The sequence below is a fragment of the Gopherus evgoodei genome, chromosome 11 (assembly GCF_007399415.2).
Source record: "Gopherus evgoodei ecotype Sinaloan lineage chromosome 11, rGopEvg1_v1.p, whole genome shotgun sequence".
Lineage (NCBI taxonomy): Eukaryota > Metazoa > Chordata > Testudines > Testudinidae > Gopherus > Gopherus evgoodei.
This window is the reverse complement of record NC_044332.1, coordinates 57,937,420-57,960,593: the sequence shown is the minus strand read 5'-3', so window position 1 is coordinate 57,960,593 and position 23,174 is coordinate 57,937,420. Positions and strand designations below refer to the sequence as shown.

Sequence of the window (23,174 nt, the reverse complement as noted above, 5' to 3'; positions counted from 1 at the left end):
TAATGCAAACCAGGATGCCAAACATATTATGAATATATTGCTCTTTTTAAAAATGCTTGTTGGTTTTTCATTCTATAGTATTGACTAACTGTCTGTGTTTGATGCATGGTTTACCAGCCTGATGTAGACTTATGGTTAGAGCTTAACTTGTTAGTTCTGCTTTTGCAGCCAATTCAGAATAACTACAGATGCCCAAAATATTAAAATTGACTGCTCAAATGGACTCAGTGTGGGAGTTTCATTGGTTTTAAATTGATAACAGCTGAAAGAGTGAGTGATTAAAGCTATATACAGGCATAGTATGCAGCTTCTTTGTTCAAGTTCTTGTGAACAGAGTCCACAGAATTTCCTTTGTTACAATAAAGCATACTTCTGAATAATCATTAGTTAAAAATTTTAAATGATGAAGAAGAGAATTTTAGGCGCTTATAGAAGGAATAATTCCTGAGAAGCTGGAATAAACTTTGAGAAGATGAAGTAGGTTTCTATTCAGAGGGGAGCATTTAAATTTAAGTAGCATTCCATAAGGTGGTAATTGTGTCTGTTTCCCAGGCATTGGAGTTAAATAAGCTGGCTAGGAAACATAAACTGTCATAACAAGAGGTTAGAAGTGTTGTGTACATCTTTTTTTTTCAAGTCATAAAAAGTGGAGTTCTGAAGTGCCCTAATATAGATAAATCAAACAAAACCCTCTTTTGCTTCCTTTATCTATTGGGAACTGTTATTGTTTTCATTATTTGAAAAGATGTTCTAGTTAGTTTCTTCCGTTCCAGTGATTTAAAATATTAAGATATTAAAGAAGAAATTTTTAAGAGCAATAATTTATTTTTTCAATAAGTGACTTAAAAGAAAAGAAATATCAAATTGTTGCCTACAAAAATTAATTCTTAGCACTTGTATAAATGCTTGTTTTCAAAATATTGTACATTCATAAATATATTGTACAAGCATATGAGTTATAAGAATGTACATATTGTGATGTAAGTGTTAGTATCTCCATCTTATAGACAAGGAAACGGAAACTCGGAGAAATTAAGTGACTTGGATCAAAGTCCTACAGTGTCAGGAGCAGAACTTGGTTTTGACCTTAGGAGTTCTTGGCCTCCAGCTGCATATTCAGTCACTAAATAATCTTGCTTTTCTAAAATAATACTTTTTAGAAGGAAGTAGATTGGTTTAAATGTTTACTGTAGCCTTTTTCATTGCTTAGCAACTATAACAGTGCTGTGACAACTAGCCTCATGTTGCCCCATTTGCCTATATGGTTCTTCAGTTGAAGACAATAATAATACTTAGCACCTGTTATCTAAGAAGGATGACAAAGTGTCTTTCAAAACATTAAGTATAAGATAAGTAAATAGTGCTATATTCATTTTTACAGGTAGATAAACTGAGGTTAAGCAGTCTGCAGTTCAAGAATAAAATCCAAAGATGAAATCCTGGCCGCACTGAAATCTATAGGAGTTCTGACATTGATATCAATGGAGCCAGGATTTCACCTCTGGAATTCTGACTTCTCTGTTCCTTGCTCAAACCACCATTCACTAAACCAATGTGGTTTTTTTTCAAAGTATAACACTTGGCTTCCCATTACTGGAAATTGTAAATGTAACTTGAGATTCCTGGATGCCAGACATGATGTACTTATAGTAGTAACGGTAACTTGCTGAACTGTAAAGCATTAATTATTCCTTAGTCATTGATATGTTGACTACCTGTAGACAATGCAGTCCATTGCCCCGTCACTTCTGACCCATCATTTTAAAACACCCTAGCCCCTCAAATGAGAGACAGTTTTACATCTTTTTAATGTAATTAGCATCAGAGAACAGTCCATGTCATGCGAAGAATTTGACAGGTCTTCACTGAAATTTTAAAAACAATTAAGATGTCAAAGGAGGAAGTACTAGAACATTTTAATCATAAATCTCGGTATACATAATTGCCACTGGTGGAAACTATAAATGTTTCATGAAGAAAACTTGACCTGTCCATTCTTTGTCACAAACATAACCCCAAAACATGTAACAGATCACTAACTTATATGTAATTGCCTCACATGCACTCAACCTTCTAGCGTTTATTTCTGTGACCACAACCCTGCATTCCTTGTGTACCCAGAAGTTTGACTTACTTAATGGACTTTGGGATCATAAAAAAATACAGTATCAGACTGCAGAATACATATATTTGGATGAGTTGAAATGGACCTTCCTTCATAGTTTGACTCAGGAAATCCAGAACTCCTTTCCCTATATCATATAGCAAGCAGATTCAGCAGGCTGCAATAATTTGGAGAAACAGGTGGTCACTGCTTAGTTCTTATTTCCAGTTCTATTCCTTTGGGGCAAAATATTGTACATCATTGGTCCAAACTCCCTATTTAAAATGCACACTTTGAAAATCTAGTTCTTAGTAACTATGGCTTCAGACTCCTGGAGTTAGGCACCTAAATACCTTTGAAGATCTGTGTATCTGAGATGGTTTATATATTGGCTTGGAAGGATTACATTTTTATCAGCAATGTCATGATGCACACACAAATGGATGAAAAATATTTCCATCAATAATAGACATTTACAGATAGGAAAAGTAAGAGAAAACTTACTTGAGAACTTATCACAGTCAAAATCCAGTGATGTAGGCTTTTGAATTGGCTTGTTACATGTGGACTAGTGAATTAATAGTAAAATCAGGTATGGTATGTTGATTCAAGGATATTTACTTCATATATTTTGACTTGTGATGTTGATTTTTATGTTTTAATGGTTTATAAAGCTTTAACTTTTTGAATCTAAGTGTCTACTGTCATTATATAATTGTCTAACCCTCCCATAATTTCCTGCAACTTTCAAAATTTAAATAGATAAAATTATTTAAAAAATAGAAATAAACATATATTATCTGTCAAAATTATTAAAAAATGAAAATAAATTCTATCCATTCTATTTATATAACTCTCAGTACATTTTCCAAACACACAATTCATCCTAAAACTGTTCTGAGAATAAAGACACAGATACACAGACACACAGGAAAAAATTATAATGATTTTTATTAATAATTATCTAGTGCAAAAATATGCTTTATAAAAAATGAAGCCTGTGCTTGAGTTTACAATCTAAGTCTAAAAATTACTCAGATAATAAAAGTTCCCTTTTTACAGGAAAAGGTCTGTGACTGTTTTTTTTAATTTAAGCACTCCTATTTGAAAAAATTGAAATTAGTAGTTAAAAAATACATACATAATAACATGTGTACATCACCAGGACCTGTCTATTTGCCAGGGATTTTTAAAAGCACTGACCCAGGGAGAAGGGAGGCTTTGTGGCTATTTGAAGACCTGGCAGAGTGGAATTCTTGGCAGAAACAACTTTTGGTTCTGACTCTTCAGTGCTGGGGACCATTTTCCCGCCCAGACCTGCACTCCCAGCGTGTCTTGCTTTGCTTCCCTGCTCCCCTTTCCCAACTTGTTCCTCAGGCTGATGACCATAAGCAGAGAAAAGACAATTGTATTGCAAGGGTGAGAGTTGAACAACAAGGAGGCAAGAGCTGGTGACCCTCTAAGGCAAACGTGTGTTGAAACTAGGGGCACTGGGGGTGCTACTGCACCTCCTGACTTGAAGTGGTTTCCATGATATACAGAGTTTACAGCTTGGTTCGATGGCTTTCAGCACCCCCACTATAAAAATTGTTACAGCACCCCTGAAGGCAAATGACAAACATGAAGCTTTTGGCCTGCTTTGAAGAAGGGCAGGACAAGTTGTGGACTTCTTTACGAGAAGGGTGCAACTGAATTTTGGGTGAGTGTGGATATAGTTTGGAGGAGCTAGACAATGCTCCTGTTCTGTGGGAGTGGAAGGAGCTGAGGTACCATAGATGAATTTGTTTGTCTTTAGTACTGCTGTACAGAAAGTTAAGGATGACTATACTCATCCTTGGTGTTCTGGGAGTTAATACGGTGTGTTATACATGCTCTCTTAAATTTCAAATTGTTTTTAAAAAATCTCATGTACAGAAGTTTTATCAATGTCCTTTGTACTAATTTTCAAAGTGTAGTACACTGTTGAAAAGGTATGTGGAGACTGTCTCTTTGGGTAAATAATGATAATGCAGTTAGATTGTTTGAACATTAAACTGCTTTTATTGAGTGATTTTCCTCATCTGTTTGATTCATTTTGATTCTAGATGACAAAATTCCCATTACTGTGTGCTCTTTTCATACTTTGTCAAAAATATAGAGTGGAGATGAGGTGGATAAAGCTAATTTGTAATCTGAGATATTTAACCTGGTTATGCTGTGTTTCGAGATGAACATCCTATGTCGGTCAAAAGTTTAAAAGCATAAAAACTAAAAAGCAGCATTACCTAGTTAAACTCTAATTCAGTATGTAAACAACATGATTTACAAGTTCAGTCACTGAAGCCTATTTGCTATTCTCATCAAAAGTACATCTTTTTTAAATACAAAAGTACAGAAAATGGGTTTTCGTCAACTGCCTTCCACACAAAAAAGAATACTAAGAGGAACAGAGGTGCAATTGACACTGGGAGTCAAAGCCATAACTACTAACAGTGTATTCCTAAATCCTCCAGATACACTAGACAAGATAAATTATCAAAATAGTTTCTTTACAAGGACAACAAACAAGAAAGCTAAATATAAGAAGAAAATATAACTTTGTTTAGTGTAAAGTTGGTGCCCTTAAAAGCTTTCAGATGTTGCTGCTAGAATTACTTAACATTAGTATTGTGGTTCTTAAACTTTTCTGAACTTCACATAGGACATACTTAGGGTGCACTGTAAATATTGAAGTATTTGGTTATCTCCAGCAACTGAAAAGTTTTTCAGAGCAATCACCTATATACTCAACTTGTAGAATTCACTGCTGCAGGAAATGATGCAATCAAATACTGTGGTTGGACTTTTTAAAAGGCTGGATAATTTTATGACCAGTACTTACAGTAGAGATGGGATTAGGCATTGATTCTACAAGCTAGTATGTCACTCGAACCCATGCACCAACATGGAGTTCCATTATGAGCAATGGGGCTCCATGTGTGTAGAGGGGTCTACTCATGTGTGAGCTTTCAGGATCAGGGACATCATGATTTACTTTTGGATGCTTCAAATTTAAACCAGACAGAGATCTGGATTTCAGAAATGGCTCTTATCATAATGCTGCACTGAACCTAAATCCCACACCTTAACATTAGACAATTCAAAATACAAATCACAATTTTGTGGCTTGATTCTTTCCCTAATTTTCAGCAAATTATGTTTATAAGAGCAATTGTATCCTGACTAGGGCATAAAATAAAAACTGGCAGGAGTCAGGAAGGCTTTGGTACTTCTTTTATCTAACAACCACAAAGGAGTAGTTGGTTAATGCACAAGCCTTTGAAGACCATTATGATCATCATTTATTTATTAGTTATTGTTTATCATGTTTTAATATATTTATCTTCTTTACTCTGTTTAGATCAAGTTTTTGGCTCCCATTTGCACTTAGTGTGTGAGCACGAAAATTCCACGGTCCCTTTATTTGTAAAACGGTGTATAGAAGCTGTTGAAAAAAGAGGTGGGTAACTTAATATCATCAACACTATTTTTCATTTCTGCAGCCATATTTACAACTGATGCTCTAACTTAAGAACTCCACTTGTCTTGCCAGAGAAGCCATGCAGTCCAAATTATACTTTAGTGATTCACTCCACTATTACAGATTCTTTCTTTCTTTTTGTTTTTTTACAATAGAGATATTAATAAAACAAATTAATGCTAATTATTGTCTCTATATTGTCTGTTTGACATATTCTTGATTCAGTTGCAAACTTTTTGTGTGCAAGCCAATGCTAAAACATTCATAAAATGTCAGTAATTACAGTGCTAGAACTCTCATAACATTCATACTAAGATCCCTTGTGGTTGTTATGCCATTACATTTTTTGGTAAGTCCCCAGTGTTACCTAACCAAAACAAATGCCAATCTAACTTGTAAGTAGTTTTATAGTCTCTTTTACATTTAGTTCCTCTTCTGAATTTGGGTGCTTGTTTTTACTGATGTTATTCAAAGCTATAGTACTGTCCCAAGGTTATGATGCACTTTCATTTGTATTTTAAGAGTTTTTGTTTAATCATAAATAATCACAGCAAAATAAAATATAATTATGACATTTGATCTTTCTTCTCTCATTGAAGGTCATTTTCATTGGAAGTAGATACAGAATCCTAAAAATGTATTGTATAAAAATGTGAGGCTTAATCATCATTTCTTACAAGTTTACAACTTGTTCCAGGGGTCATGGGAAAAGTATATCTTGCAAAAGATAGTTTTCAAAATAAAGATGGGACAACCCAGTGCTGTTGTTGTCTAGAATCTGAATAAAAAAGAGAACCAGTGGAAAATAAAAAGATCTTTAGACAGTTAATCACAAAGGAGAAAGCAATTTTAATTTAATGATTGTTAGCTGGGTTTATGTGAAGGGTGCAATGAAATTGGCCCAGAGATTCAAACTCCTGGAAATTCATGACTTAATTATGTAGAAAAGAGTGCACTGGAAATACTGTTATTCCCAGAGGGGTAGGTAGACAGGAAGTGCCAAAATAACAGAGCAGAGGTATTGTTTATGGGGAGATAGTAGCAGTGGTTTTAGGAAGAAAGGAGCACAAAATTCCAACGGGATAGGACAGAGAGAGAAATATAGAGAGGAGGAGTGAGAAGGTTTTACAGGGTGAGGAGGAGGAGGAGAAGAGAAAAAGAGAAGGAGGTTGCAAACGGGAAAAATGGAGATTAGAGAGAAAATCAATTTTATTTTTTAAAATTAGCATTATGAAAACCCCAAACCTTGTACAGCTTGCCTAGTTTCATGTTCCAGTCTCAGCTCAGGTTCATTGAAAGCTGCACCTAATATTTGCAGATGTTTTGAGTAGCCTGGGAGTAACCCAGGAGGAGGGAAGCCAAAGGTGCCTTTATAAACCTGTGCACCTCCCAAAATCCAGGCTACAGGTGCAGGGGGGATGAGGGAAGGGGTAGTACAGCCCCCAATACAAGCCTCCCAGAGCATCTATAACTTATTGCATCCTTACCTAGGTTGCCTATGGGCTATTCTTCAGCCTAAAATAGCCAGAGTGCAAAGCCCTCTAGCCATGAACTCTCCAACACTGACCATCCCTCCCTTACCTCTAAACCTTGATTGAAGAGTGACATCGGACTGCTTACACTGGCTCCACATTTCTGCACTTGAGTTTACCTAGAACCCCAGTAGCCCCTTTACAACCCCTTTTTGTGCTGCAGCTGGGGACAGAATCCTACCCAAAGACTTATACCATTAGTCATGATATTGGCTCTTAACGAATAAATAATAATTAAAATAGATATATTTTACATATGACTACAGGTGTCTGTCCTGTATCTTATTATACCAGACACCTGGTCCTGTATCCCATTTATTGCAACCGTGTGCAGGTGTATGCATGTAAATGGTCCCCAAAATGAGCCCCCACTCTTGTGCAAACAAAATAAAAAGAGCTAAAAGTTAAAAGGAAAAAAGAAAGCTGTTGTCAATCATTTGTGTGTTTCAGGTTCTCACTATCCTAGTGTCCATTGTTAATGCTAAATTATAATAGAAAAAGCCAAAGTATGTAAGATATCTGTATGGATATCAAATGAATTCATAAGGATTAATAGGAAAATGTGTGTCACCGTTTCTACAGAGTAATTGATCCTTTAAAGCACTGCATTATTGTGCTTTGGTTCATGTGCTTTTTTCATAATTGCTGGAAATTTAAGCTAGTATATCATTTTAGTTCGTACAGTATGTAAATAAAAACTAATCTCAGTGGTATGAGATAAAATTTCATTGTGCTATATTTACGAGTTTGTACTTGATATACATTTTTCTATTATCATTTTCTTGGATTAAGACCCTCGCATTTACTCGTATTCTATTTACTCTAAGTGTTGTTTTTACTAAGTTCTGGCATAAACTATCTCAGAACAGCAGTAATTTATGTGAAGCTAAGTCCAATATTTATGCAAGCTTCTGATGACATTTTATACTGGGGTTGGTATTAGGAAGCAGTATGTGGAGGTGCCAAGTCTCCCGGCATGGCTGAGACTCAACAGATCTAAAGCCCTCCTCCTAATGGCCAGATATGCCTCCAGCCAAGACACTCAACTGCAGAGTCATGGGAAATACTTATGTACCAATTATGGGAAAGGCACATTTAATGAAAACTTTATGTTTACTTTCATAGTCTTAGTAAGATGGCCTAAATACTCAGAACAGCTGGCACATTCGCTGTTTTGGAAAAGATTTTTTTCCCTCATAGTTACTTTTTCTTTTTAGAAAATATATAATCTATATACTGTACTGTATCAAGAAATGTTGCTTATATACTTCATTTAAAAAAATATAAATCCAAAAAACAGATCTTTTGAGTCCAGCCCTAGTTTGGAGCATGAGCTTTCGTGGGTGAATACTCACTTCGTCGGATGCATGCACCCACGAAAGCTCATGCTCCAATGCGTCTGTTAGTCTATAAAATGCCACAGGACTCTCTGCTGCTTTTACAGATCCAGACTAACATGGCTACGCCTCTGATACGTGACAGCCCTCTATGTTGCCTATTTGAAACAGAAAGAACAAGACATTCATGCTTTGCTGGACAACTGTGCTGTTAACAAGACATAACCATTATGTTATGAAGGTGCTTATATGTCATACACTGTGCCCAATAAAATGTTGTTTACATTTTTCAATTTTAGCATATTGTGCCCACACATAGGAAAGCAAGTCTAATAGTGAGCTAAGTAAAACATACCATCTAGTATGTTTCCTTATCTTTATGGTTTCATATTATACTGTCAAACCACAAGAGGATTTTCCAATACCCTGACATGGTAGGGTAGGTAACTTGCTATTGGCCAGTTTTTTATCTTAGTTACACTAAGTGTATCCAGAATACCTCCATTCAATCAATGGAATTACTCTGGAATCAGACTGATGTAACTGAGATCAGAAACTGGTCTGCTGACTCTGCTAGATGTTGTTTGCCTCTTAGCCAGCCTTTTAATATATATGGAAAGGACAGGAGTTCTTTCTGTCCAGTAAACTTCTCTTCTCAGATGATAATACAGCACTAACTAGTCCACAAGCATTAGTTTATACAGTTGTGAACTCCAACTTTGTAATCTCTCATTTACTATTTCTGACTGTGGAAATGGAACTGGGTGCAGAGTGTCTCACTTCATGAGCCATATTTCAGGGCTGTCAAGATAGTTTATCATAAATATTAAAATAAAATATTAGGCCCAGTTCTGCAAACCCTACATGAGTGGTCCACTGACTTAAAGTTTTCAGGTGTATGCTCTTTATTTTTTTCCTATCCATTTTCCTTCCTTCATTATTTTTTTCCTGTCCTTGTTCCTTCTTCAATATTTGGTGAAATGCTGTCCCTAAAAATATGAGGAGCCCAACCCTGATCCTTTTCAGTCAATAGGACCTTTGCTACCAGTTTAACTGGGAGAAAGAGTGGACTCTTGGTGTCCAGTAGAATAGTCCCTACACAGAAAGCTTCTATTATTTCCTTAAGGCTAGATGGTAACTGAACATTCTGCCTTGAGTAAGGTTGGTGTATCCCTGAGCTGCACTGAGGGAAAAATTGTGAGTGACAGAGTCACAATTCTTCTCTTGCTCCCACTTTCTCTCCGAGTGGGAAGAATCATAGAATCATAAAATCTTAGGATTGGAAGGGACCTCGAGAAGTCATCTACTCCATCCCCTGCACTCATGGCAAGACAAGTATTATCTAGACCATCCCTGAAAGATGTTTGTCTAACCTGCTCTTAAAAATTGCCAGTGATGGAGATTTCACAACCTGCCTAGACAATTTATTCCAGTGCTTAACTACCCTGACAGCTAGGAAGTTTTTCCTAATATCCAACCTAAACCACCCTTGCTACAATTTAGCCCATTGCTTCTTGCTCTATCTTCAGGGGTTAAGGAGAACAATTTTCTACCTTCTCCTTGTAACAACCTTTTATGTACTTGAAAACTGTTATCTCAGTCTTCTCTTCTCCAGACTAAACAAACACAGTTTTTTCAATCTTCCCTCATAGGTCGTTTTTTCTAGACCTTTAATAATTTTTGTTGCTCTTCTCTGGACTTTCTCCAATTTGTCCACATCTTTCCTGAAATGTGGCACCCAGAACTTGACACGATACTCCTACTGAGGCCTAATCAGTGGAGAGATGAGAGAAATAATTACTTTTCATCTCTTTCTTACAACACTCCTGAGAATGGTTGCTTTTTTTTCATTAGTGTTACAGAGTTGACTCACATTTAGCTTGTGATCCATTATGACCCCTAGACCCCTTTCCGCAGTACTCCTTCCTGGGCAGTTATTTCCCATTTTGTATATGTGTAACTGATTATTCCTTCCTAAGTGGAGTACTTTGCATTTGTTCTTATTGAATTTCATCCTATTTACTTCAGACCATTTCTCTAATTTGTTCAGATAATTTTGAATTTTAATCCTATCCTCCAAAGCACTAGCACCCCCTCCTATCTTTGTATCAACCATAAACTTTATAAGTGTACTCTCTTTGCCATTATTTAAATCATGTATGAAGATATTGAACAGAACCAGACCCAGAACTGATCTCTGCGGGACTCCTCTCAATATGCCCTTCCAGCTTGATTGTGAACCACTGATAACTACTCTCTGGAAAGAGTTCTCTGGAAACTACTCTCTGGAAACAGCAATGCAACAACCTTATAGTAGCTCCATCTAGGTTGTATTTCCTTGTTTGTTTATGAGCAGGTCAAGCAAGATGGTATCAAAAGCCTTACTAAAGTCAAGATATACCACATCTACTGCTCTCCCCATTCACAAGGTTTGTTACCCTGTCAAAGAAAGCTATTAGGTTGGTTTGACATTATTTGTTCCTGACAAATCCATGTTGACTGTTACTTATCACTTTATTGTCTTCTAGGTGTTTGCAAATTGATTGCTTAATTATTTGCTCCATTATCTTTCCAAATACTGAAGTTAAGCTGATTGGTTTTTAATTCCCCAGGTTCTCTTTATCTCCCTTTTTATAGATTGGCACTATATTTGCGCTCTTCCAGTCCTCTGGAATCGCTTCCTTTTCCATGACTTTTCGAAGATAATCACTCAGATATCTCCTAAGCCAGCTCCTTGAGTATTTTAGGATATATTTCATCAGGCCCTGGTGACTTGAAGACATCTAACTATGTTCCTTTGCCTCTCTTCATGGAGCAGTTTACTTAGTTACAGATTAACTAGGATGAGGCCAGAGCTCCTCACCCACTTCTGCTTGTTCCCATCAGGGAATATTGGGTGAGTAGCTGGAGACACAATCTGAGCAGGGCCAAGCATTGGAGGGAAGGAAGCTTTTGACAATCTAACCCTCAGCATATACAGTAATATGCAGACTGTGCAGTCTTGCCAAGGGAGGGACTCTCATCTCAAGTTTTTGTGTCTCTATGCCAGGTATTATTTCCAGTAATTTCTTGAATCATTTGTTTATTTTGTTATTCATGGACCCTTTAAAGTTCCACTGGCTGTTTTTAAGTAAAACTAATTTTAAAAAATTAGAAACATCACTCTGTAGTATCTAAACAAAATGCCAACCAGTACCTTTTCATAGCAAAACTTTATCATGTGAAAGTGATCTGATATTAAAATCTTTTCCAGGGATGATAATTTTCCTGTGTCACAATAAACTAACACATTGAATACTTTACTACCCTAAACATGTTGTTGTGCAAATAGTATATTTTAGGTTTGTGAAGGAATGGGGCTAGTCTTCCAGAGAAATTTGATTTCATTTATCTTGGCATCCCTCTATTGAACATGGTTTTGACAATTCATTCTTCCCCTACCTTTCCAAATCCAGCTTACTCTGCCCAAATCAATTTAGATGACTTTAAAATGATACCATCAACTCCGCAGTTGATGATTACAGGTATAGGTTTTATTATGAAGTGAACATTGCAGACATTGTTTTTTCTCTCTATTTTTGGAGCACAATATGCTGTGACAGGAATGATACATAAAATTGCATATTTGACTCAGTGCCGAAAAGCCACCCTGGGATCCATAACCTTGCCTGAAGATTTAAGAAAGACCTTTAGTCCACTTCTGAGAAGGTTCTTAGCTCAGAAAACTTTATCTCTCAACTTTGCTTCTTAGCAGCTGTTATGTTTTTTGCTGTCATTTGTTTGACAGGATCCAGTTATAGGTTCCGATGTCTGTTTAAAGAAACAGGGAGGTTGTTGGCTTTAAAATTCCCTTACTGCTTGTGTGTTCAACATTTTCCCAGGCTTTTCTACATAGTTTGCCAAGCAAAGGGACTGACCTTTTGTAGCAAACACTTTTTCATTTCTAAATGCTCACTTTGATTTTTGTCCCATTTTATGCTCATTCCAAACTGTTTACAACCCACTAAAAATGACTGTGAATTATATGTTTGTGTAATGGATTCCTTTTGTGGTTGGAGTAGAATGTTTACTTTGAACAATTAGTTATCTTTGAGTAGATTATAGTGACCTGAAAAAAAGAGTGGCTAAAATTATTATGGTACCTTAACTATTTCCTTTTGTTATCTTCTATGTTAGTCTTAACATTTATTTACTGAGCTTCATTGCTCTAAGCTTACAATGAGAAAATCACACTGAACAGGAGCTATGGCAAAGCCTCTACTAGTAGTTCTGCTCAGATTTGTTGGGCATTCTATTAGATTATGGCTAGACATGTATTTTAGAAGTAACTAATAATTTTGAGTACCTCCATTTTGATGTTCCCAACCTTAAAAGAGCCTGATTTTCAGGAATTTTTGAGCAGCTGCCCTCTGAAAATCAGACCTCGTAAAGTTGTTTCAAGTTGGGCACCCCAAAATCACTAGTCACTTTTGAAAATGTTGGCCTGATTGTCCAAAACTGCATTCTGGTTGGCTGGGATATCATCACAGAAACACAAATAAAAAATCCCTATTTCACTATGTTCAGTGATTGAGGGAGAAGATTTATTGGTAGGAACAAAAATAAGATATCTTGTGGGATGGTAGTGAAGCAACGCAGTCATCTCTCCCAGGAATTTAGGACCTTCACAAACCACACCACACTTTCTGCTCTAAGTGCAAGGCATGTTTCTTTGACCTTGCCTTTTCTAATACATAGCAGCAACTATTTATATTAAACACACACACACACACGCACACACAGGCACCCTACTAAAACAGAACTGTCCGCTCCACCTGCTTCTCCCTCTAGGAAGAGAATGGGAGAACAAACAACATATGAGAGGTGTGTAGTCATGTGCTTGATGGACAACTGGAAGTTGTTCTGATATTACAGTGATAAGCACAGTATAAGAACATAGAATATAGTACAGTAGAATAGATCCTGAGGGAGAGAATGATGAAGGTGAAAAATGGCAGTTTAAAGTACCGCATCACACAAATTACCAAGATGCCATTTTGGCAGCAGCTTGTGGCCTTTTCATCTGCTTTTAACTGACATTCTAAAAGAGAAACTAGGGGGATTGCTGGGGGATTTTTTTATAAAAGTGAGACAAAAGTAGCTGTTGGGTCATAAATTGCTCCTAAAAGGACAGCTGCATTTTAGGGGGACAAATTAAGCACCTAAGAGACCAAATCGTCTATGGAATTAAATAAACAGAGAAAATTAAAAATAATTGCTAACAATAAAGGTGAGTATATTCTTCCTATTTTATCCTTTCTCTATGAACTACTTTTTATAGTGGAAGGATACATTTAGTAAGACATTTATTTTTATTTTTTACAAAAATATAAAATTAATTAGCCATATCTAATAATGGCCACCCATTAGTAGACACTTTTGGGGTAGCTAACGACACAAAACCAGGGCAGCCAAAGTATGTATGCATAGCCTACAACTTTTCATAGTTTACCAATGTATATAGTAATATGCTATTGTTATTAGATTTGTACTAAATGACTTGTTGACCCATTGGGCCAGTTCCTGAGCGGGAGCCAAGAAGTGCACAGGGCAGTTCAAGAAGAGATGCATGAATCCACCTTTGTGCTCCCTCAGTCCTGGGTCTGTCCAGGTGCCAGCTAGTCCCAGACATAAATTAGAGTAGCAGCATCTGACAGTTGTCCCAACGGGGTATTTTGGAAGTGCGAATCAGGGGGAATCCTTTAATGGTCAGCTACACTGTCTTTAGGGCAGTTTTACACCACTGTCAGAGTGCAAATTTGCTTTAAGGCACCGCAGGACATGGGGCATGAATTACAGTTTAGAAGTTACTTTGCGCCTTGTTTCCCCTTGTATAGCTTTTATTGTTGCAGGCTTTTCTGTCATAAACACAGGATTTCATCCACGAATAACAAGCAGTTCATTTTCTATGATTTCATTCATTTATTTGGAATATATTTATTTACTTTTTCTTTCTAATAACATTTTTTTCTATCTTTGCCCCTGCCTCCAGGCCTACAGATGCTTGCTTGCTTGCCTTGATATAATTTTACATGCTGCTTCCAGTTGCCTTAGAATTCAGTACCCTGAAAGTGCAGAGATCATATTGGTCCACTAAACTATCTGGACTATCTGGTTCTGCTAATTTTTTTACTGTTCATTCTTTCCCACTTTGGGATAATCTATTACAGTTGGATCCAGGCACACGCTAAAAGCTAATACTTCCGTAAAGAATGTGCAATTTGTACTGTTTAGCTTATGATGAGATTCTTGAAGACTTTTTATGATTCTGTCTTGTTCCAAGGAGACTTCTGCTCCCTACTTTTATAAGCACTGAGTGAGGGAAGTGAGAGGGGGGAACAAAATCAAAACAAACTGATAAAAAAAATTACATGCTGAAAAAAAATCCAGCAGTTCAGCAGATAAACCCTTTTTCCAGGGAATATTTGTGGACTGAACAAAAATGTTTCTGAGGGCAATGAACTATGTTTACTTTAAAGTGGCCATCAACCATAATCTTAAATGTACAGATGAATGCAATGTGAAACAACTGAACAAAGTTCAGAGAAAACTCCTTGCAAGTTTGTGATTTAAAATGTTGTATTTTTACTTCTGAGTAGAAATTAACAGCAGTTTAGTTTTGTACAAATGCATTGGCAAGGATTCCTCAACCAGTTCTATGTTCAGACTCAGGCAATCCCACTATAGCCACCTTTCTTAGAGCATGAGCCAGTTAATAGTGTTGTGCGAGGTCCAAGATAGAATTGGCTCTGTAGGGGTATTCATTCTGGGGCCTCTGTGTCTGCTAGAAAGCCACATTCTAAGTTTTAAAAAAAAAAATCAAGTGTCAACAGGAAACATCAAGCAAGGGCAAACTGGGGAAAAGAGGGAAACAGCAGAATAAAAAACCTGATCTTACACAGTACAGAAAGGAAGAAAAATGTATTTTAAAATTCCAGAAGCATGTAAAGTAAGCTAGACAAAAGAAGTTAGACATAAACACTGTACTGGAAAAAAGACAAAGCTTTTGAACCAGTTGACATCTTTATACCTGATGCCTGCTTCATTGACTAATCTGTTCCAGAGAAATGTATCCTCCTTACCCCCTTGCCAGTAACAACAAGCAGACACTGAGTGCACCACAGTAATAGTTGCGGTGCCTGGGCCAGATTCATCCCTGGTGTAAATGCAATGTTTTCACTGGTGTTACACTAGAGATGAAATTGAGCTTTTACCTTTTTCTAACATGGTATAATTGATCGCTGTGTAACCTTTTATAAGGAGATGTAGATTTTATGTTCAGAATTTTCCATGAAATCTTTCTCAAAAAGTAAACCCATTTAACTTATGAAAATAAAACTGAGTACCATACAAAGGTGTCTAAAAATTAAAACAACTTCAAAATACATTATAAGTGAAATACGTTATATTGACACATGTTAGAGCCAAGACTATGGAGAAAATAAAACCAAATAAAACCATTTTCTCATTGGCTTACTCTATGTCAATGAGAAAATGAAGGCCCTGACTTACCTCTAGTCAGAGCCATATGAAGGGAAGCTCATTTTTGAGAATATCCACCTCCCAGCCACAAAAAATATTAAAAAATAAGCAATATTCTCCCTTCCTCCTCCAAATCCAGGATGTGAGACACAGTGCTATAGCTTAGCAACAGCATTTATACCATCAAGCTATGTGTTTCCACTGTAAACCCCTATATTAAGAACTTAATAGCTCAACCATAAAAACATACTTTGGACTAAAGCTTGGCATGATGAGTCGAGTCCTACCCTGGAAGGAAATGCTTACAAAATGGTGGTTTCAGATTCTTTTTCTGCCCCTGTTCCTCAGAAATGGCTTAATGATTTTTAAATAAAATTATGTATGCAATTATTCCTTAATGTAGACTAATTGCTTTTTGTATTTTGGAAACAATAATTATTATAGTACTTGGGTTGATTTTTTTTAAAGGAAGTGCTCCTGCAATAAAAGGAATTAAATAAAAATTTTACTGTGTCCATATATCACACTGTGGGGTGGATTTTAAGAATTTGTAGCCTGCAACTTGCAGGAGAACTAATTGTTGTTGTAGTTTTATAACTGCAGTTATTTACTAGGCCAGTTTACGTCATATCAATGGCTAACTATGTGATATGAGAGTATAATCAGATTGATGCCTAAATGAGAACTGATCTCACAAATAATTTCAGGAGCAAAGAAGAGGTTAAAAAACAGGCCCTATGGTTGTTTCTGTAACTCAGTTTGCACCCAGTGGATTTATGAAATTTACATTGCATGGAGTTAATAATCTGGTAACTAAGAAATCCCCAAATAGGCTATTACATGTTAAGCCATTATGTGCTATTGAATTTGTGTTTCTTTTAAAGATCCCCAAATTAGACATTAACCTAATAGACTGCTCTAGCTTAATCAGGATCCTAACAGGTTATTGGTCCAAGAAGAGTTTTTAAGAATCCACATTGTAATTATATATACCAAATTCTGCTTGGTTACATGCAAACAACCTCATTGGTTTGAATGGAGTTCTACACAGAATGTGACCTTGTCATTTCATAATAAACCATAAATATATCATTTAGAGAATGAATTGACCTATTTGATCATCTAATCCATCTGTCAATAAATGGTTACTCCACACAGCATATTTTCTGGTGCCTTCTCCTGTCCAGTTTTATATAACCGAAGTGATGTTTTTTCCTCCACATACTTGGGAGACTATTCCATAGTCTAATAGATCTTACTATTAGGAAATATTTCCTGATGTTCATCCTACATTTTGATTGGCTACATTTAATTTCTTTCCACTACTCCTAGTTGAACTAACAAAGGACCCAGTCCATCAAACAATTAAGTAGATGCTTAATTTTAAGCACCTGAGTAGTCCCATTAAAATAAATGGAATTGCTCACTTTCTCAAAGTTAAGCAAATGCTTAAGCAGTCTGTTGAATTGGGGCTTTATGATGCCCTAAACAATTCATAAATCCAGACCAAAAATCTTAAGATTCCAGTTTTTTCTCAGGGCAAAAGACATGTAAATCAGTTGTCCAGATCGTGGCCAGCCCATATGCACATGTACCAAGGAAATACAAATATTGCTCTGCACCTCCAGAATCCAAAAGAACACAAGGATTGATGCAGCAGGTTGATTGATTTAACACCAACGGGAAAGCCTTGATTTAAGTCAATTGTAATCAACTTTTCCATTTGGACTTCAGTTATTTTTTAAAGAAAGGTGCATTTTAACTGGTTGATATACATATTAAAACACGTTGATATAAAACTAAATAGAGCATTTACAGTAGATTTGGTACATCCTTTTGGTACCAAGGGGGGTATACTATGACTATATACATTTATTTAAGCAATTATGTACATCAATATTTTCAACTTCTTATTAATTGTACATTTTAGTATATTAAAATGATTAATGATAAATGGTTTACTAGATAATTAACTTTTTGCTCATGATTTGTGTCAAGCTGCATTTGGACAATAGCTGGAATTTCTTCTCTGAGTAGTGTCCCCATGGGTGCTCCACTTCAGGGGCAAACCTTTCAAGCTCGTGATTGCAGATTTTTCATTAGCAGTGTCCATTTGGCCTGGGTGTGTGCTCTATGTAACCTCATGCAGTGCTCTGAGGGTATATAAAGCTTTGTGGGCAAACCAACCTCAGTTCCTTCTCTACTGCTTCAGACTGTCTGCCTTGTATGTGCTTCAGCATGTTTTGTAGTTGTATTAGTTAGGTTAGTGTTTCTAGATAGTGTTAGTTGTTGTTAGTACAGAATTAATTAGATAGCTGTGAGAGGTTTCAGTTTTTCCTCTCCTCCATTTTTCTCCTCCATTTTTTTCTGGGGAGTTTATTTGGCTTGGCTTGGCTAGGCATACCTGGCTCACCAGGTTTAAAATGTTGCCTCTCTTGTCTGGAGGCTATCCCAGTCTAAGTGTATCTATTGCTTAGGAGACTCCCTTAGGAGGGCCACACTGAGGTTATGCTTCTACAAACAAGAGGAGATTTAGCATGTCTCAAACTGCCCAGAGATCGTGCTTGGCTCAGATCTCTGGTTTTCACAGAACTGCCAAATCCGCTAGAAAAAGACAGATTCCAGAGGAAAAGAGCTTCCCACCCTCCGTTAGCTAGTACCATTTAACCATCAAAACAGCAATTTTGATGAGGTAGTCAAGGGCTTGATTCCTCCCTCACCTCTAGTTTGCAAGCTACAATACTTCGCAATTTTGAACTGTGCCTTTCCCATTTCCAATGGACGAGGACGCATATTATAACAGACATGTGGCTCATGGAGGTTATAATATTGGGCTACTCTATTCACTTTACATACCCTCTTCCCCATCCCTCTTCAGGGATCCTGCTCATGAAGCTATACTATAAGTCAAAAATTACACTCCCTTCTTTGTTTAGGAGCAGTAGAACCAGTCCCATTCCCTCACTGGAGGAAAGCGTTTTATTCTAAGTATTTTCTTATGCCAAAGGGAGGACAGAGGGTGTAGACCATTCTTAGATCTAAGACAACTGAACATATTTGTAAAGTCTCAAAAGTTCTGGGTGGTGACTCAAGCTGCTATAAACCCTTTTCTAGAGGCAAAAATTTGGTTTTTGACCCTCACCCTTCAGGACACCTATTTCCATATAATGACACATCTTGCACATGGGAGATGACCACACTTTACCATTGTCCAGGATCATTTTCAATACTAAGTATTTTCCTTCAGCCTCTCTTCAGCCCACAGGGTGTTGTTGAATATATTAAAGGTAGTGGCTGCTTACCTTCAGCAAGAAGCAATTTAGTCTTCCTATATTTTGACATCTGGCTACTCAAGGGCCAATTTTACGAAGCAGTACTAACTTCCATCCACTCTTCTGGGAATTGGGTCTCCAGCTAAAATTAAAGAAGTCCAAGTTAGTCCTTGTAGAGAGAATTCAATTTAAAGGGGCATATTAGGATTACTTGGCAGTGTGGGCCTTCCTTACGACAGACAGATATGTAACTTTATCGAATTTGGTCAGGACAATTTAAGGAAGCCTGCTGTTTGCAACTTCTGAGTCATATGGCATCTTGCACCTTCATGGCCAAGCATGTAAGATTACAACTATGCAGCTTTCAGGGCTAGTTCGGGAGGACCTATTCCTCAATCAGAGACAGCTTGGACAAATAGGTTTGCCCTTGAGTAGTTAGTAATCAAGATACAGGAAAACTAAAATTGCTTCTTGCTGAACGTAAGCAGCCTCCAGGTGAGGATTGGTGGAAAGATCAATGCAGTGTCTGCACAGGCATCCCTTTCATGTGCCCAACTCCAACAATAGCTGTGACAATGCATCACTGTTAGGGTGGGGAGCACACCTCAACACACTTGAGGCAGATGGATACCTCAGTAAACCAATCTTCATATTCGATTGGTGGAACTCAGGGCAGTCAGAAACGCCTGTCTTCAGTTACTTCTCCTCATCAAGGGCAAATCAATCAGAATTATGACAGACAATGTGACATGCATGTTCTTTATGAACAAACAAAGAGGAGCAAAATCCATTTCCCTGTGCACCGAAGCTATAAAGTCATGGAACTGGTGTATATACCATAGATTCAGACCTGAAGTCCAGAACTTGCACACCAGAAATTGTTTATAATTTTTCTTACTAAGCATTTACATGTTATGCCAGGCATTAAATGTTTATTGAAATACTGAAAATGACATAGATTTCAAAGGGAGATTGTGTAGGAATGTTATCAGCAAAGTTAGATAGCTCCAAAGAAGACATTATCAAGTAATGATAGATAAATGTATTCTGAAACCTCCACTGGAGAGGGGATAGCGCATGAAAAATACTGTATGCCACCTTCTGCTGCACAAGTCCCCTAAAACACTGCAGAACTCCTTCTCTGTGAGCCTTGGCAAAATTCCAGCTGAGCTCAGAATGGCCACTCTTCTACATCCTTCAACTTCATTCCAAGACCCAAATAGAAATTAAACCTGAATTGAGGGGGTGAGGGATAGCTAATATTTCATTTATTTGTGGGGGAAGGGATAGCTCAGTGGTTTGAGCTTTGGCCTGCTAACCCAAGGGTTGTGAGCTCAATCCTTGAGGGGGCCCTTTGGGAAACTGGGGTAAAAATCTGGGGATTGGTCCTGCTTTGAGCAGTGGGTTGGACTAGATGACCTCCTAAGGTCCCTTCCAACCCTATGATTCTAAATAGGGTCTTCAATGCTTGCATAAGTGAAGGGGATGATCCAATTAAAAATTATACCTGTAACTCCACTGCTTAAAATCTGGCTCTTACTATAATTTGGTATTGTTGTGCAATATTTCCTGCATTTATTTTACCTCCAGATCAGATAACAAATATTCAGTGCACATTGCTGTATATAAAGGAGGCAGGTAGACTATTTCTTCTCAAAAGTCACTGTTTGCTTCATGTCTCTATTGTGTTGCAATTACATTATTTGTGTTTCAACTTAAATATCTTTGTATCTGAATATGGTATGTGTGGAAGGTGATTTGTTCTGTTTAAAACTGTTGTAATACTCAAAAACACTCCATTTTGACATATAGTAACAAAGCAATTCCTAATCTAAAGTATGTGTTATTTTAATGTAATATAGTGTAATAGTGCTTCTCAAACTGTGGCCTGGAATGCATTTCCAATGGTCCGCGGATTTGCTTCTGTCAAAACAGTGAAGCTATCTGCCAGTTTCCGAACAGAAGCACTTTCTGATATTTGTAACCAAATTCAGGACTCTCTAAAAGTTTTTATAGGCATTTGTGACTTTGTTCATTGTCTTTTAACATGTGTTTATTTGGTGGAAATTCATCCACAAACAATTTTTTGCCAAAATTATAGGCGTGGCAAACACAGGAAGAGAGAACCAAATTGCCAAGTGACTTGGAGCAATTAGAGCCGTGGAGGTAGGTGGCAATGAGAGGAAAGACAGTGCTAATAGCTGCAAATCCTAGACACAGGAGGAGGAAATAAACTACATTTGGTAGATTCAAAAGCAACTCCCCCATTATATTAAAATGTATATGTTTTCATATTATCTTATTACTTTCCTTATATCACTTTTTTAATGTAAACAAGTGTTATACTTGCTCCAGGCAAGGTGAGGGATCAGAATTGGATGGAAAATAATCCATGAGAAGATTTTTATTTAAGAATTTTAATATATATATTTATCACTTTATACATCTAGAATTTTATAATGTGGGCACACATTAAAATAACATAATAGGCCAATTAAAGCAAAGTTAAAAACTGATATTAGAGATATAATCTGGGTATCAGTTGGGATGTTCAAGCTCAAGATGAGACTGAATAATTTAAAAGGGTTAAAAAAAGTATGATCTTTGTCAGCACTACATAAAAATATATACAATGTATCCTAGATATACTAGTCCTGAATACTAAATAAATATATCATCATATGAATGTGTACCCTTGTTTGTCATCATATTTACATAATAGCCAGACATACAATTCTAAGAACTAGATATGCTGATGTATATTACTTCTGGCGGCATTCTGCGCCAAAAAACTAAAAATTCTGCACCAAAAAAAATTAAAAATTCTGCACATAATATTTTAAAATTCTGTAAAATTCTGCTAATTTTATTTGTCAAAAGAACACTACATAATCACGCCAGTTTTACACCCAGCCAATACACCTAAATCCTCTTGCCCCCCACCACCCGAGCCCAGCCACAGGGTCCCCCTTTGCCCACATACCTGCACACTTTCCTCCAGAGCCCAGGGATCCGGAGGGCAAAACAGTCTGAAGCTTGGTCCCAGGCTAACAAAGAGTTTCCTGTGCCCTGCCCTCTCCTTTCCTCAGGGCATGCTGGAAACTGCAGCTGACAGGAACCCTCTAGCTCCATCCTTCTCCTCCTCCCCTACCCCCAGCCTTGTCAGGCTCTGCTGGGTTCAACAGCCCCTAGTAGCGGCCAGCAGCTCTGCAACCCATTTCTCTGGGAGAAAGGAAATTCCTCATGCACATTAATTTCTGCAAAATCTGCATTGTGCAGTGGTTCAGAATTCCCCCAGGAGTAGTATATCTCCACATTTTTTGTAAAATGCGGGTCAAGTCTTGCACATCCATGCGTTGCAGCTGATTTTTACAAGGTACATGCTGTTGCACTCACATTTATCTGGAAACAGTGCTTAGATTTAAGGGCATGACCTTTAAAACAGCCTTTTCATTTTGCAAACACAATTGTGAAAGAATATAAATATGTCTATATAGGCATCTAACTACTTCAATGTACTTAAAAATCAGACACTCATTTATATATGCACAATTATGTCCCCATTTCATATTGTGTGAAATATGGGAATTGAGGGTAAGCACCTTTTGAAAAAGCAGGTCCTAAATCTCCATTTTAAGGGCCCAGTTCTGCCATTACAGTTTTTCTCGCAAATTACAAAATTTGGAATTAACTGTGGTGGTCTGTTATTTTCTCACTGTATTGACCAAACACTGCTCCTTGGATGTGAAAGGCTATTTGAATACCATCAGGTAGCCACTTAAGATTCTATACCCAGTGGCAGAGTTATAGTCTCTCTCCCAGCCTACAGTACTGGGAAATGATATCAGAGGTGTACACATGGTGTATAGTACACAGTACCCATCCCTGAAGCCAAAGGTGGTTTCCTTC

At 37.1% G+C, this 23,174-nt stretch overlaps 1 protein-coding gene across 5 annotated transcripts in view; it reads left to right on the top strand.

Annotated features, from left to right (window-relative positions):
* Window positions 1-23,174, top strand: part of ARHGAP15 (Rho GTPase activating protein 15) — a 469,173-nt gene that overhangs the window by 288,774 nt on the left and 157,225 nt on the right. For all 5 annotated transcript variants that reach the window (XM_030580810.1, XM_030580811.1, XM_030580807.1 and 2 more), the window contains one exon: window positions 5,484-5,582. In XM_030580810.1, coding sequence (XP_030436670.1) covers window positions 5,484-5,582 — 99 coding nt within the window. The remainder of the gene's footprint in view (window positions 1-5,483; window positions 5,583-23,174) is intronic.